We start from the raw sequence: 15,985 nt of genomic DNA, 5'->3' as shown, positions 1-15,985 counted from the left end.
AACATCTAATCAGGTGAGCGATGGAGGCGGGTCAAAGTGAAACTTCAACCAGTACTGCGAAAAGTTGGGACTTGAATGGCAGGCAAGGCGGGGTTGAAAGAGGCCTTAGGAACGCCGCTACTGACCTTCGCCCCTCCCCCGGGGTTTGACTGGGGCTGCCTCCAGCGCCCCGCCTTCGATGACAAACGCGCGGGCGTGAAGGGAAATACCTCTCCTAAGGACCCGGAGCCTGGGAATTGAAGCAGCCTTCACGTCGGTGCTTCCTCCTTTTAGCTGGGGCCCCAGAGCACAGGAATTTCGGGGCTGGCCCTCGGGCAGTCTGAGATGTTTTCCGGTGAGCTGAGACAGTGGCAGGTCCAAGAACTGGTAGTTTGGGGAGGCTTTAGCCCCTTTACAATAATTTTCATACAGACGGTTGATATATTCAGAATCATATGTAAATGTGAATAAGTATATTTGAAAAACTGTTTGTGATATGCATTATTGGGAAACGCAGCGTCAATGCGAATTCCCTTGGAGCCCACTTCCAGCGTCGTCCTGCTCCTGAGCCCTAACAGACATTGCAAATCTCGAACTGGACCTTGTATGTATGTGTGTGTGATACGGGTGGTGGGTAGGGTGGTGAGACGCGCAGGTTTAGGTGAAAGTGAAGTAGGAAATAGGTAAGCTTCACTTTCCCCAGCCGTAAAATGGGGGCATTAATTCCCGCTTCGCCCAGCCGCACAGTATCACATTGCATCACAGAGGTCGAAATGGAGTGGGGTGGTTAGCCGTGGTCTGACAAATTAAGAGGGGTCTGAAATCTATTTCACATACACACATCCATATTCTCTCTCACACCATTCTTTCAGTAAATACACAAAAGAGGAAAGAGATGAACTGTAAAACTAGGAACTTTTTAATCAGTTACAAACTAAATTACAAATAATGTTAACAGCAAGAACACTCAAGGACAAAAGGTGGGAGAAGAGAGACAAAATCATGAAAAAAAGCTTTAAAAAAAAAACACACAACATATTTGCATTACAAACCCCAAGGTGCACATGGCAACAATCCCCACCCATTCCCACTTAAAAAACTACTATAACCTGAAATATAAATATAATTGTTCATCCTTCTTTTAAAGAAATATTTTTTCCCCAATATCCCCAGTCAGTCACAGCCCTAAGTGTCAGAATTCTCAAAATGATGTCTCAACCTTAACTTTTACTCTTACGGGGTGGCCTTCAGAGGAAGATGGGACCTAGCACCTTAAGAATCTTAAAAAGAAGAGAAAAATTCAAACACCTGTCACTTGCCTCATAAGGCCAAGGTGAAGCACAGTCCCTGTCCCAGAGCCTCCTAGACACACCTTGCTCATAGGAGGGACAGGCAAGAAGCCTAGGAGCCATCGTTTCTACTGCAGCCCCACTGGGACCACAGAGACTAGGAGTCTGAGACTGGGAGTCCTGAGTCTCCCAGATGTTAGGTGAGATGAAACACTAAAACTAGGGTAGAAACCGGTTGGATCTATTTTTTTAAACCTAATTCTTTAAAACAGGCCCCTCCATAATGTTTTTGTTTTGCTTGGTTTTCAAAGGTTCCAACTTAGCCCCCAATGCTATCAGTTGGCCTTACACAGTGGCTCTGGAGGCTTGGGGTCTTTAATCATCCCAGATACAGAAAATAATAATAGTGGGGCTTTCAGAGACTGGGATGGCAAACCTATGTAGACGGAGGAGAAAGTCTTTTTTTTTAATCTTTTTTAAAAATATCAGCCCTCTTAAGCAACGACTAAGAGGAGGGAGAGAGGGGAGTGGAGGCTGACTTAAGTGCATCTAATACTGAAGCGTCCTTTCAATTCCACCTATTTCTTCCCTCCACCCCATCATTCCAGAGTGGACTGGCTAAGAGGCGCAGGTGAGTGCTAAGGCAACCAGACAAGATCAGTGAGCTAAGAGCCTGGGCCAAGCCAGATCACACTCGCACTGGAGAAGAGGGTGATACTGGGAGTAGGGGCTTGAGAAGGCGATCAGAGTCGAAGGTGAGGTACTGGCTTGGTCACATCTTGGAAGAAAGGATGAGCCAGAGCTGCCTTGGCTGAAATCCGCTTGTTAGGGTCGTAGTGCAGCATTTGCTGGAGGGAGAGATGCATGCTGACTTCAGTAATGTGGTAATGGACTAAATGGGCAGCAGGTATTGAGAAACTGGGAAACAGAATTCCTTTCACCCCCAGTTCCCCTTTCCTCCTCCCTATATCTAATGGGTGTACCAACAAGAGGGAAGCAGAGACAAGGGAAATGCTGAGACCAGGAGTCCAGGGCCTCATTCTTCCTTCATGCTAGAAAATCACTGCCCTGGGGGAGGGAACAAGAGGAAATGGATGCCCACTCCCTAGCCTCACCGATAACAAGCTCCGTCCATCTTCATCCAGGGGAGGCACCACTTTGCTAAAATCCTGCCTGGCCCACTTGGGGAAACTTGGCTTATAATCCGGCATAGAAGTAACTCCTGGCCAAACCACCTCATCTGGGGTTCCCAGGGTCCGAAAGATCCGGAAGAGTTGGTCGATCTCAGAATCTCCGGGGAATAGGGCCCGGCGGGTCACCTGAAGATGGGGAAAGGGGAAAGGCCAGGACCGACACTGACGTCAATCAGAGCTGCCCAATGGATAATGGAGCTTCCCACAGGCAGTGGAAGGTCAGCAGGGCCCCATGACTCCCTCCCCAGGTCTTTCATGGGCTCAGTCACACAGAGCCTGAGACAATGAAGTCCCTTCATCTGCCTCCTTGCCCCCTCCTTCCTTCCCCCAACCATGGTTTTGCAGATCCCCAAGGCTGGGTGGGGCTGGGAGGGGGTGAATGTTTGGGGTGCCACTGACATGTAGCAAAGGGATGTCAAGCCACTCACGGGGTATGGGGTAGACACTGCGGTCATCCCCCCTCCTTGTGATGCAGCCACTTCTAGATAGGAGCACAGCGGGCAGAGACTGTGTCTTCCATTTCTTCTGTGTTCCCCACAGCACCTAGCATGGTGCTGGGTACACACTAGGTGCTTAACAAATATTTTTTGATGAATTGAGAGACGTATATGGGCAATTGTAAAGTATTGCACTGGGGGATAAATGCATGTTATATATATGGGCTAATGGTCTCCATGCCCCCAGTTACAACCCAGATAAGGGACCGTAAAACATACTGCTGATTTGATTTGAAAACTCAGCTCACTCCACTGTTCTATTAAAGGGAATGAGAGCTCCCTTATAAGGCTGGGCCTCAGGGATCCTTCAATCTGAAAAGCCAGAGGTTGAGGGAGGACATGTCTGCAGTTTAAATAAAAGGTGTGGATAAGGTGAATACAGCTGGCCTCACCACTTCCTGATGCCCTAAAATAAGGTCTACAGGCAAATGAAGGAGATGCTAAATGGAACTTATTTTCCCAAATATATGTAGGCTAAAGCTAGCGCAGTTGCAGAAATGATTTAGCTCAGTTTGGAGATAAGATTTGTATACTGGATGCTAAGCTGTCTGAGGCTATCCTAACATTGTGGTTGACAACAGGGATGACAGCCGTCTCCTTTCTCTACCACCCGCTTTGTGCTACTCTAGAGGAAGAGCCCTGTGATAAGAGAAGGACCATGGGTCTGGGCCAAGAAACAGTTCTGTTGTTCTTGAATGTGGGAAGGAGTGGGCTGGGTAGACCATGGGCATGCCTCCATACCATCTCAGCAAAGATGCAACCGAGGCTCCATATGTCCACTGCTGTGGAGTAGTATTTGCAGCCCAGAAGGATTTCTGGTGCTCGGTACCACAGAGTCACCACCTGAGGACAAGAGCATATAGGACATGAAGATACCCACACGTCGGTTCCTAGACACTATTCTGCTAACTCAGTTTCTTAACAAGCAGCTTCTATCCCGTCATCCTTCCCTCCCTTCTCATTGCCCCTAAGTAAAATAACTGGGTACAACTTGTTAGCCCAGAGTTAGCCTAATCCATGGTTCTGGGGAACATATATTCTGAACCCCCAATTTGCAACCTTCTTGGAAGACTTGAGGCAAGCGGTCATAATTTTACATTTCATGCCATCCACCTGTCCCCTGGCTCAGTATGTATCAATATATGAACTCTGTGCATACTCTAAGACCTCTTGGGGTGTCAGAGATACTTTCCATCTAGTGAGAAACTGCTGGCCAGATCGTTACTAAAAACTCTGTGAATGTCCTTGTTAACACCTCCCAGGAAGTTCAGAGAAGACACGCAGAGGAGGACTCACCTCGTGGGTGTAAGTACGAACAGGGACCCCAAAAGCTCTGGCTAGTCCAAAGTCTGCTAGCTTGATGGACCCATCAGCATTGATAAGCAGATTCTGAGGTTTAAGATCTCGGTGCAGGACCCGATGAGAGTGGCAGAAAGCTAGGCCCTGGAGCAGCTGAAACAAGTAGCTCTGACAAGGGGAGAGAAAAACTGTTTTTCCACCACTGTGAGCAGATTAGGGTCTCCTCTGTAACTCCAAAGTCCTACTAAAGCCTTTACTAGTTAAATTGTAATTATATGTTTACAAGCTATTTCTCCAATTGGACTGTCAACCAGTGAGGATAAGATCAGGTCTCATTCAGTTTTGCATTTATGTTCCATATTGTGGGTCCTGCATATTGAAGGTGTTCAATAAATGTGTGTTGGATAAATGTTTGTTGGTTGATCGAAAGTAGCTTCTGGAGTAAGGAACCAGGAAAAACGGACAACGGAGACTCACTGGCTATTTCTCCCACCAAACAGGTGGAAGGGTTTTCTGGAGGCGTCCAGCAAGTCCCTCCAGTCCCACTTATCTGAGTTTCATCTCAAGAACCTTCCACCTGAGCTGCTCAGTTGACTCACTAGAGTTTCAACTTCTTTGATTCCCCTGCCCAGCCCTAGGGTTAAAAGCATAATGAGCAGTGAAAGAGCCACAAGAAAAGGTGTGTGTGTGTGTGTGTGTGTGTGTGTGTGTGTGTGTGTGTGTGTGTGTGTGAGAGGGTGTGTGTGTGTGTGTGTGTGTGTGTGTGTGTGTGTGTGTGTGTGTGTGTGTGTGTGTGTGTGTGTGTGTGTGTGTGTGTGTGTGTGTGTGTGTGTGTGTGTGTGTGTGTGTGTGTGTGTGTGTGTGTGTGTGTAGGGCTGGGAAGGAAGCCAGGATGACAAATCAACACTCAGTCGGGATTGCCTGGCTTCATTCCCCCCAAGACATGCCCATGTTGGGGAGGAGCTGATGAGAAGGAGTACCTTTATGAGCGGAAGAGGGATGCCAGTGAGCGTAGAGGCATCCATGAATTTCTTGAGATCCTGGTGCAGAAACTCAAAAACCAGGTAGAGTTTGTTTTCTGTGTGAATGACATCCAGCAGCCTAGGGAAGGGGGAGGTCCAGGAATACACGTGAGGGAGAGAAAGGCCCAGACAACACAAACAGAAGACATCCTCCTTTACTGTCAGAGCACCTCCCACCTCCCAGATACATACTTACTTGACAATATTAGGGTGATTAAGCTCCTTAAGCAGAGAGATCTCTCGTATGGCAGTACTGGGTACACCCTCCGTCTCACTTGCAGAAGTTGGGAAAGCAGAGATGGGAATGTGGTTACAAATATTCCTCTTCCCTCAGTACAGTCATCCCCCCCACCCCGCCCCCGGCCCCCACCATCCCAGCATCCCCTAAGAAAATGAGAGAAAGGGTGCTTCAGGGGTTAATTCATGGATGGACAGGAGTGGCCTTTTAGACACATTGGGATCATCATTTCTTCTTTGCCCAGGGTTAGGTTAGCAAAGCCTCTTGGTGAAGGTGAAGTTAAAAGGGGGATAAAAGTGTGTGTCGGAGGGGAGTAACAGCACCCAGCCTCTCTAGAGGTGCCAGTGAGGTTCAACTGCCGTTCTTTTGAAAAAGAGAATTCTAAGATGCGGGTGGGGTTGGGGCACTGAGGGCTCGTCTAGTCATGTATAAGGGTACTCTTTACCGCTTATCACAAAACCCATCTCCTCGTCGGGGAGTCCTGGATCCCATCTCAAAAGGCTCCTTCCTCTTCCTGACTCTTTCTGACTGTACATTTGGGGACATCGCCCGCCTTTGGGGAGGAAATTTCCCACGGATTCGACACTACCCTATAGTCTCCACCGGGAAACCCTCTACTCGTCCTTCAACCCACCTCTCCACTTCAAAAGACTTCCCTCCCTGCTACCTTCCGGTCCCTGGGAGGCTACCCGCCTGTTGCGGTGGGGGTGGGGGGCACTCAAGGAGCTCCCGAGTCAGGAGTCCCGGGCACAGAGGCCACTCACGTGTCCAGGCGGATTTTTTTAAGCGCCACCACTTCTCCCGTCAGCTTGTTTTTGGCTTTGTACACAACTCCGTACGTTCCCTCTCCGATCTTTTCCACTTTTTGGAAGTTCTCCATGAAGCGCTAGCGAGTCGGGTCAGCCCGGCCCTGGAGCGGGGGCCTGGGAACCCTGCAGAAAACGGCACCCAGCTCTCGGGGGCCGAGGAGGGAAACACCGCCCAGCACCGCGACCCGAGGTCGGGATGGAACGCAGTGTATCTCTAGCTCTTGTCAATTTGTCCAACTTGAAACAATATTGCCGCCTCCCCCCTCCAGTTCCCTACCGCCACCAGAAGCCCCGCCTCTCCTTCCCGCGTTTCCCTGGCTCCTCCCTCGGGCCTTCCTATTGGTCTACGTCAGAGAGGGCGGTGCCAGCCCTGCGTCCCTCGCTGCAAACGACCCCACCCTGAGCAACTTTGGTTCCGAGGAGTGTTAATGATAAATTTTTATCTGGGTGGGGAGGCTCAACACCTTTTTCCAAGTATCTGATTTGGGATCGAGTTTCCTCCTTGTGTCCTGAGTCTAGAGGGATATCCTGATCTCTAATTCGCCGTTTTCACGACCCCTAGGAAAATATGTATTGACCTAAGATTAAATTCCACCTCGCCCTGGAACCTCCTCTGAAAGCAGGCAACTGGAAATCTCACTGTAAGCGTTTCCTGGGGCTCCAAAGAGTCGTTGTCCCGCTTCTCTCAGCCTACCCCAATACTGTCTGTTTTTGGATCCAGGGTCACTGCTTCTACAGTTATTTTGAGAGGTTCCTGGTTTGACTCACAATAGATTGATCCACTCTCCAATGATGAACTGTGTGTGTCCGGTACGTGTTACGTTTTGTAGCTGCCCTTCAGTCATTTTTTCCCCCGAGGGGAGATGGAGTGTTTTAGGATGAGACTGACCCTGGAAAGCCAGAAACTGTCAATGAGCAGCAGGATGTCCGGGGACCAGGATCCCTCCTCGGTTCTGCCTTTCTCAGGTCATTCTGCTCCTCCCAGGATTGGCCTGGAGGGAGGGGAGGAAGGGCTATGCAAATGAGCACCCTCTTCTTATACAGGGGTTTGTCCAATACCCCAGAGTCTTTGGTTGCTGGAAGGGAGAACAGGATGGATCTGGTGCTGAGAAAATACCTTCTCCATGTGGCTCTGATGGGTGTTCTTCTGGCTGTAGGGGCCACAGAAGGTGAGTGTGGGATGTGTGGACATGAACAAGTGTGAATTTGGATTTGCACACCTGCTCTGGTTTTTCTCTCCCTAAAACGGAAGATATCAGCAGCGCTTCAGGTGTCTCCCACCCATTTGATTTGGTGAGGACATGGGCAACTGAGCTCCCTCCCCACATGAAGATTTGGGTGCATGTGTGTTCAGGCACTTGGGACTGAACCTGAAAACAATCCCATCTACCTGGAAGGGTGAGAGAACAATATGTCCCTGTGGCCCTAAGTTTGAGATGCTCTGAATAGTGAGCTGGAACGTGGCTGCCAAGGTAGTAAAATGAGTGGAAACTCATTTAGGCATTGCCTCAGGCACTTGGGATAGGGTATTTAAAGTGAGGAGAAAGAGAATGTGGCACTGGAGAGAAGGGTAAAGAGGCACCTCATCCCCTCTTTGGGATGGGCATGGGTGAACACAACCCAGGCTTTTGTTCTGGGGCTGGAAGAGACAGGCAGAGGGGTCTCAGCTGAGCATCACATGAAAGGGCTCTGGGGGATTGGGGCCTCGTGACAGGACCAAGGGGTGGGGGTGGGGTGGGGGTGGTGAGAGGGTCTGGAATGTCCCGTGCTGCTCTGAGGAGGGAGGATTGGGAGTGGAGAAAGAATGGGGCATCTTATGATTCTCTTGTTCTTGTGGTGAGATCTTCAGCGGGATGATTCTAGATCCTCCCCCAGGAGAATCAACCCGGTTTCTGGTACATTTTAGAGGCAGAGTGAGGATAGACTGTGATGCGCAGAAATGTCTACGCTGTACCCCAGTGCCCTCTTTCTCTAGATCCCTGGTCTCACAGACTTCTTGGGACTTCTTGACCTGACTCCCCACATTCATGGTGTCGTTTCAAGTCTTCTTCTTTTACTGTGTTCGTTATTGTATTCTGGAAATATTCTGTTCACATGTGTCCACCCAAGGCTCTTAAAATATTGTGCTTACTTTCTGGATCCGGATTTTTAAAATCATAAGAAGACATTTTTTTTCCATTTATTTTTATTCATTGGAGGCTAATTATTTTACAATATTGTAGTGGTTTTTGCCATACATTGACATGAATCAGCCATGGATTTACATGTGTTCCCCATCCCGATCCCTCCTCCCAAGAAGACATTTTTATATATTTCACGAAATTTTGCATGGACTGAGTTTGGTAATTTTGTCTAGTGTGAATTAACATTGTGTTTATTTAAGAAAATATTCTTTTTTTTTTTTTTTTTTCAGAAACCTACTGAATTTGTAGGTTTTTAAAATAGCATGATGTCTGGGATTTGCTTTTGAATGCTTCAGCCAACAAACAAACAATAAAAATAAAGGATAGATAAAGCAAATGTGACAAAATGTTGATAGTTGTTGGACCTGGGGGAGGCACATGCAGAGCCATCACATCACTTTTTTTCAGACCTCTTTCTTGGTCAGTTATAATAATTTTGTTTGTCCTCACTCCCTATTTCTACCTGCCTCTAGTCCATCCTCCTCACTGCTTGCCAAAGTGATCCTTCTAAAACACAAATCTGATCATATTAAAAAAGCTCTTGAAGGGTAAATTTTATGGCACGTGACATATCTCAGTACAACAAACAAAATCATCTGAGGTGCCCTCACCTGCAGGATCAAGTCCAAACTCCTTTGCCTGGCACTCAAAGCCCCCACTCCATTTTCCCGGCCTCATCTCTCGCGATGCACATTGGCCACGTTGCTAGTGGTCTCCTATCATGCCACGTGCTTCCATACTTCCCTGCATCTGCTCATGCTGGGCCTTCTGCCTAGAACGCTTTATGCCCCAGGCCAACTCTTTACTGAGTCTTCCCCAGTCGACCAGAGTGCAACTTACCTGTTTAAATCTCATTTTGTTGTATACTGTGCATGTCTGCTATGGCTCACCTTAAGCAATGCCTTGAATCATAGCGATTCATGTATATGTCTATTTCATTTACTTTAACCTGGACCCCTTCAGAACCATTTCTTTCTCATTTCTTAAGTTCTTTGCACCTAACCCAGTGCCTGGTACGTGGTGGGTATTCAGTAGATTAAAATGCACTTTAAGGGACTCCCCTTGTTGTCATTCAAGTGGCGAAGGCTCTGTGCTCCCAGTGTGGGGGACCAGGGTTCACTCTCAGCTCAGGGAACTAGGTCCCACAGGTCACAACTCAGAGTGTGCATGCCACAACTACCTGAGCCCACACGCCACAACTAACCGAAGCTCCCTCACGCTGCAACTAAGTCCTAGCACAGTTAAATAAATATATTTTTTAAATGCACTTTAAATGTGAGAGTGAATGATGTGTCACAGACAGTGTTGTCCTCTGAGAAGGGAGTGAGTAATGATTTGAGGGCCCTCACAGTATATCTTCCTTTTTAGGACCCAGAGACAGGGACTGGCCTGGTGTCTCAAGGCAGCTCAGAGTTAAAGCATGGAACAGACAGCTGTACCCGGAGTGGACAGAAAGCCCCGGGCCTGACTGCTGGCGAGGTAGGAACTTGGCAGTCTCCAGGGAGGATGTGGTGGAAATGGGGAGGGGAGGGGAACGGGGTGGAATGTAGTTGGGAAGATAGGAAAGGAAAAGGCATACGGGGAGGAGAAGCCAAGGAGTTCCAGCTAACGCAGCTGCCCTTTTTAGGTGGCCGTGTATCCCTGAAGGTCAGCAATGATGGGCCTACGTTGATTGGGGCAAATGCCTCCTTCTCTGTTGCCCTGCACTTTCCTAAAAGCCAAAAGGTGCTGCCGGATGGGCGGGTCGTCTGGGCCAACACCACCATCGTCAATGGTGAGTGCCTCTGTGCTCCAGGCCTCCTTCCCAAGGTCCAGAATCCCTGGTATCCCGAAAGAGCTCAAGGAATCCTCCTCCCCGTCCTCTTCTTCCTTTGTGTGTGTGTGTGTGTTTTTTTTTTTTTTTTTACAAATTATATATGTAACACATATTCACTGCAGAAAACTTAGAAAACATAGATAAAGCAAAAAGAAAAAAAATTATAGTTCCCCAAATGGGGCACAGAAGACGCAGTGGACACAGAAGTTGGATAGACTTGGATTTAAGCTGGTTACCAGTATGTGACCCTGGGCAAGTCACTGAATTGATTTGTGCCATTCCCTTATCTATAGAATGGGGGTGATAGCACTTTAAAAGGTTGCTGTAAGGATGCCAGTGTGATAACATGTAAAGAATTTAGCAGAATGCCTGCCCTGTGCAGCGCTCAGTCGCTTAGTTTAGACGCTCTGCAACGCCATGGACTGCAGCCCACAGCCTCCTCTGTCCATGTGGACTCTCCAGGCAAGAGTACTGGAGTGGGTTGCCATGCCCTCCTCCAGGGGATCTTCCCAACTCAGTATTAGTTGATGCTGTTAGTTTTACTTTTATCCCACTAGCTAGAGCACATCATCCTAGACATGTTGCTACATGGCCTACCAATCTGTGTCCAGTGTAAGAACATACATGTGCGTGCTCAGTGGCTCAGCCGTATCTGACTCTTTGTGACCCCATGGACTGTAGCCTGAGAAAGCTCCTCTGCCCATGGGATTGCCCAGACAAGAATACTGGAGCAGGTTGCCATTTCTTCCTCCAGGGTATCTTTCAACACGGGGATTGAATCCTGTGTCTCCTGCATCGGCAGGTGTATTCTTTACCACTGAGCCACCTGGGAAGCCCCTTAAGTATATACATAGGAATCTTTAAGTATAGTTCCCATTCTACCCTCTACCATTCCAAATAGGTTATACCAAGGAGAATGTATACTGGTAGCTAGGCAGTATTCCCGGAGCCCCTCTCTGGGAGTCATGTTCAAGGTTTTGGTGTACAGTAAGGAATGCCAGGATTGAGGGAGACTTGGTATCTTCTTTTCAGGGAGCCAGGTGTGGGAAGGACAGCTGGTATATCCCCAAGAACCTGATGATACCTGCATCTTCCCCGATGGGGGTGCCTGCCCTTCTGGCCCTCTATCTCAGAAAAGATGCTTTGTTTATGTCTGGAAGACCTGGGGTAAGAGTCTCCCTTCTCTGGCCTGTCATTCACACTTGAATTCAGTTCTTCCTACCTAATCCCCTTTCTTTTGGTCCCATCCCTGATTCTGTGAGTTTCCCTAATCTTCACTTCCCCCATGGAGTGAAGAACCCCAAGGAGTCCTTCCTCTTCCACAGCACCTAGTCAATTCTATGATACTTCTTTCTGGGAGCCCTGCTCCAATTATAGTCCCATCCCATGGACCCTTTCATAAGGACTCCTTTCCTGCCCAACATATGCAAGCTTACAAACACTCTCTGAAATAACCATCCTTGATACATCTCCTGACCTTCCTTCTCTGGTTCCCTGTCTCTAACCCTGCCCCCGTCTCCTTTGACCAGTAACTCCCTTCCCTACTCTTCTTTCCAAAAACCTCAGACCAATACTGGCAAGTTCTGGGGGGCCCAGTGTCTGGACTGAGCATTGGGACGGACAAGGCAGTGCTGGGCACACATAACATGGAAGTGACCGTCTACCACCGCCGGGGGCCCCAGAGCTACGTGCCCCTCGCTCGCTCCAGCTCAGCCTTCACCGTCACTGGTAAGGACTGAGGAGGGACAAGGCCAGTTGCAGGGCAGGAGAAGGTGGGGAGGCTGGGCTGGACAGGAGAGGGGAGAGAGGAAATGGTGTGTAACCTTGCAGGGGCAGAACCAGGAAGGTGTGGGCAGAGGGATGTGGGGCTTGGAGCCCGTGAAGGGCCAGGCAGCTTGGGTTGGTTGAAAACTATGGCTGTGAAAGAAGAAGCCGAAAGAATGAAGAACTTATGGTTCTCACTTTCTCTGACTCCAATCCCAGACCAGGTGCCCTTCTCCGTGAGTGTGTCTCAGCTGCAGGCCTTGGATGGAAGGAACAAGCGCTTCCTGAGAAAGCAGCCTCTGACCTTTGCCCTCCAGCTCCATGATCCCAGTGGCTATTTGGCTGGGGCTGACCTTTCCTACACCTGGGACTTTGGTGACAGCACAGGGACCCTGATCTCTCGGGCACTCGTGGTCACTCACACCTACCTAGAGACCGGCCCAGTCACTGCACAGGTGGTGCTGCAGGCTGCCGTTCCTCTCGCCTGTGGCTCCTCTCCAGTCCCAGGCACCACAGCTGGGCAGGTGCCAACTGCAGAGGCCCCTGGGACCACAGCTGGGCAGGTGCCAACTGCAGAGGCCCCTGGGACCACAGCTGGGCAGGTGCCAACTGCAGAGGCCCCTGGGACCACAGCTGGGCAGGTGCCAACCACAGAGAGCGTAGGTACCACACCTGAGCAGGTGGCAACCTCCCAAGTCTTAGGTACCACACCAGCAGAGATGCCAAGTGAAGAGGCTTCAGTTACGGCACCTGAAGTGTCAACTACAGAGCCCTCTGGAGCCACGGTTACACAGGGAACAGCCCCAGAGCTGGCGGAGACCACAGCAGGAGAGGTGTCCACTCCTGAGCCTGCGGGTTCAAATACCAGCCCATTCATGCCTAGAGAAGGTATTGCAGGTAAGGGGGCCACCATGAATGAGTTCATGGAGGTGGGGCATTTGTCACTGCTCTGAAGACCTGAATTACTCAGGACCCAGATGTTACCCAATCCTTAGCTCAGCAGTGGAGTCCCCTCAGGGTCTTCCCTGGTTTTAAAACCCCCTAAGTCCCTCTTAATGGCACAGAATAGATCCAGAGTTCAGGAAACCAGGGTCTCCTCCTAGGCCATGGGGAGAGAGCTTATTGCTTCTCCATCCCTGAGAAGAGTTTGTTCCCTGAAGAGAAGTTCAGGGAGCAGTCTGTGACGGTGGTGCTCACTCATGTCTGACTCTTTGCGACCTCATGGGCTATGGCCACCAGGCTCCTCTGTCCATGGAATTCCCCAGGCAAGAATACTGGACCATTCCCTCCTCCAGGGCATTTTCCCTGCCCAGGGGTCAGACCCGCATTGGCAGGTGGAGTCTTTACCCCTGAGCCACCTAGAAAGCCCCATGTGATCACTGAAAGTGAAGTCGCTCCGTCGTGTCCGACTTGTAGCGGCCCCATGGACTGCAGCCTACCAGGCTCCTCCATCCATGGGATTTTCCAGGCAAGAGTACTGGAGTGGGGTGCCATTTCCTTCTCCAGGGGATCTTCCCGACCCAGGGATCAAACCCGGGTCTCCTGCATTGTACACAGACGCTTTACCGTCTGAGCCACCAGGCAAGTCCAACATGTGATCATTAGATAATACTTATACCTCATTTTCTGATTAAGTGTAAATGCACAGAAATCTTTCTCAGTTTCTGACACCATTTCCCACCCCTGGATTCCCATCCCAAAGTAGGTTTACCTGGAATTGTGGTAGGAACACTAAAAAGGGAGGAGTGAGACAGCGACACTCATGACTTAACACGTGTCAAACGTCTGACCCAGGACCTGGCACAGTGTAGGGTGTGGTTAACATTGGGGATTTCTAAAATGCCGACTCTAACCCTAACTGTGACTCTGGGGCAGTCATTTCTCTTGGGCCTGTTTCTTTATCTAAAAAAAGGAGAGTTCCCAGCTCTTGTCTGATTCTAAGCCTGGATCCAGTAGCTCTGACTCTACCTGGGAAAATGCCTGTTGGGCCTCTGTTTTCAGGTTAGTCATCTGTTTCTTGACTTTGCCTCTTTAATCCTCTCGTGCCAGGCCCCCTGAGCCCCCTGCCGGGTGACGCCGCCACCTTAGTCCTGGTGAAGCGCCAAGCCCCCCTGGACTGTGTTCTGTATCGCTATGGCTCCTTTTCCCTCACCCTGGATATTGTCCGTGAGTCTTGCCTACATTGTCCGTGAGCTGGTGGAGGGAGGCGTGTGCTGCTTAGGGTTACCCAGTGGAAGCACACCTTGGAAGGAATTACTCACCGGGACAAGGAGAATACCCAGATCCCAGGGGTTTCATATGAAGGCAGGAGAATGGGACTGGGGAGGCAGCCCAAGGACCTTCCTGTCCGTGGGCCTTGGGGGAGGATAAGTACAGGCGTCTGACTTAAAATCTTGCAACTGTGCAGAGGGTATTGAGAGTGCCGAGATCCTACAGGCTGGGTCATCCAGCGAAGGAGACGCATTTGAGCTGACTGTGTCTTGCCAAGGCGGGTGAGTGTCCCACGGTTGCCCTGAGAACTCCTGGGGTGACTGCTGCCCTGTTCTCTGGGGTCTAGTGTCCCTTCCCAGATTCCCTGACGTAAGCTGGCATCTCTCCCAGGCTACCCAAGGAAGCCTGCATGGACATCTCATCGCCGGGGTGTCGGCCGCCGGCCCAGCGGCTGTGTCAGCCTGTGCCCCCCAGCCCAGCCTGCCAGCTGGTTTTGCACCAGGTACTGAAGGGCAGCTCAGGGACCTACTGCCTCAATGTGTCTCTGGCTGATGCCAACAGCCTGGCGATGGTCAGCACCCAGCTTGTCATGCCTGGTAGGTAGTTGGACAAGAGGTAGGATGAAGACACGGGGAGATGGTAGGGGTCACCACTAGCGGAAGCAGACACTGAATGTAGCCGTATCCGGGATTCCACCCATAGGTCGAGAAGCAGGCCTCAGGCAGGCTCCTCTGTTCGTGGGCATCTTGCTGGTGCTGACGACTTTGCTGCTCGCATCTCTGATATACAGGTGAGATCCCCGCCATCCTGCTCCCGCTCCCTCACCCCTTACCACCACCACCACTCTTCCTCAGGGAAGAGACCACCAACCCCTTTGGGAAAGTGTAGAGTCCAGCAAAGAGCCCAGACTTGGAAGTTCGACAGGTCTAGGCTGCAGTCTTGCTGGTGGGACCCTGGGGAAGTCGGTTAACCCTTCCGAGCCTCTGAAAAGTAGGGAATCTAATACCCATCCTGTGGGGCTGTTGTCAGGGCTCCAGACAACGTGAGTAAATCACCTGGTTCTGAAACAAAAGTGCAATAAACGATGACCTTAATGGCTGTTGTTATGAATAACATCAACAGTGGAGGAGGCTGGTGCACTGCGTTCTCCACCTGCCAAAAAGGCAAATCCCCAGGCCTGGAGGGCTGAGGCCCTCAAAGAAGGGAAGCGTGTAGGGTGAGAGGGAAACGGTCAGAGCTTACCAGAAACATGAGAGGATAAACCCTGTTGGTGAGGAGAGGAGGCAGCCAGGATCAAGGCCAAGTCCACCTGGGTTATGGTTTAGCCTTTCTCTTGGAGAAGCACAAAGAGGCTGCCATCGACCACCACTGACCACTATCCCTGCTTTTCTCCCCGTATCAGGCGAAGACTTAGGAAGCAAGGCTCAGCAGCCCCCCTTCCCCAGCTGCCGCACGGTGGGACCCCGTGGCTGCGTCTGCCCTGGGTCTTCCGCTCCTGCCCCGTTGGCGAGAGCAGACCCCTCCTCAGCCCGCAGCAGGTCTGAGAGCTCCTATGTGACGTCATTTACCCAGGTGGAGAGCGAGGCCTGTCTTTTCTCTGGTCTTCCTCAGAGACTACCACTGCCTGAAATAAAGACTCAGAAGCTGATGCTGTTATTTCCTTGTTTCTGGAAGAATCTATGTCA

The 15,985-nt window shown here is 50.3% G+C and overlaps 2 protein-coding genes across 4 annotated transcripts; one reads left to right on the top strand and one right to left on the bottom strand.

The window, feature by feature from the left end:
• Positions 1 to 875: 875 nt before the first annotated feature.
• CDK2 (cyclin dependent kinase 2) lies at positions 876 to 6,635 on the bottom strand. Of its 2 annotated transcripts, XM_043447055.1 has the most exons (8): positions 6,282 to 6,635; positions 5,476 to 5,553; positions 5,238 to 5,358; positions 4,255 to 4,425; positions 3,700 to 3,801; positions 2,890 to 3,033; positions 2,384 to 2,587; positions 876 to 2,116 (listed from the first exon to the last, which is right to left on the bottom strand). In XM_043447055.1, the coding sequence occupies exons 1-8, from the start codon at positions 6,395 to 6,397 to the stop codon at positions 2,012 to 2,014; spliced, it is 1,041 nt and encodes a 346-aa protein (XP_043302990.1). In that variant the 5' UTR covers positions 6,398 to 6,635; the 3' UTR covers positions 876 to 2,011. The 2 variants fall into 2 exon arrangements, with proteins under 2 accessions (XP_043302990.1, XP_043302991.1); XM_043447056.1 differs by lacking the exon at positions 2,890 to 3,033 and having other exon boundaries at positions 6,282 to 6,633.
• Positions 6,636 to 6,715: 80 nt separating this feature from the next.
• PMEL (premelanosome protein) lies at positions 6,716 to 15,948 on the top strand. Of its 2 annotated transcripts, XM_043446618.1 has the most exons (14): positions 6,716 to 6,967; positions 7,048 to 7,136; positions 7,371 to 7,495; positions 9,878 to 9,988; positions 10,137 to 10,283; positions 11,358 to 11,492; positions 11,892 to 12,053; positions 12,309 to 12,613; positions 12,653 to 12,986; positions 14,139 to 14,255; positions 14,497 to 14,581; positions 14,691 to 14,896; positions 15,003 to 15,090; positions 15,703 to 15,948. In XM_043446618.1, exons 3-14 carry the CDS (start codon positions 7,420 to 7,422, stop codon positions 15,842 to 15,844), a joined length of 1,908 nt encoding a protein of 635 aa, XP_043302553.1. In that variant the 5' UTR covers positions 6,716 to 6,967; positions 7,048 to 7,136; positions 7,371 to 7,419; the 3' UTR covers positions 15,845 to 15,948. The 2 variants fall into 2 exon arrangements, with proteins under 2 accessions (XP_043302553.1, XP_043302552.1); XM_043446617.1 differs by having other exon boundaries at positions 12,309 to 12,986.
• The last annotated feature ends 37 nt before the right edge of the window (positions 15,949 to 15,985 follow it).

The sequence above is a fragment of the Cervus canadensis genome, chromosome 25 (assembly GCF_019320065.1).
Source record: "Cervus canadensis isolate Bull #8, Minnesota chromosome 25, ASM1932006v1, whole genome shotgun sequence".
In the NCBI taxonomy this organism is placed as follows: Eukaryota; Metazoa; Chordata; class Mammalia; order Artiodactyla; family Cervidae; genus Cervus; species Cervus canadensis.
This window is presented reverse-complemented; position numbering and strand designations above follow the sequence as displayed.

Coding starts and splice junctions, on each gene's coding strand:
- CDK2 (XM_043447055.1), bottom strand. CDS start 6,397: ATGGAGAACTTCCAAAAAGTGGAAAAGATCGGAGAGGGAACGTACGGA. Junction 5,554..6,281: donor AAAAAAATCCGCCTGGACAC/GTGAGTGGCCTC, acceptor AACTTCTGCAAG/TGAGACGGAGGGTGTACCCA. Junction 3,034..3,699: donor GTTGCATCTTTGCTGAGATG/GTATGGAGGCAT, acceptor ATATTTGTTAAG/CACCTAGTGTGTACCCAGCA.
- PMEL (XM_043446617.1), top strand. CDS start 7,420: ATGGATCTGGTGCTGAGAAAATACCTTCTCCATGTGGCTCTGATGGGT. Junction 7,496..9,877: donor GGCTGTAGGGGCCACAGAAG/GTGAGTGTGGGA, acceptor CTTCCTTTTTAG/GACCCAGAGACAGGGACTGG. Junction 10,284..11,357: donor CAACACCACCATCGTCAATG/GTGAGTGCCTCT, acceptor TCTTCTTTTCAG/GGAGCCAGGTGTGGGAAGGA.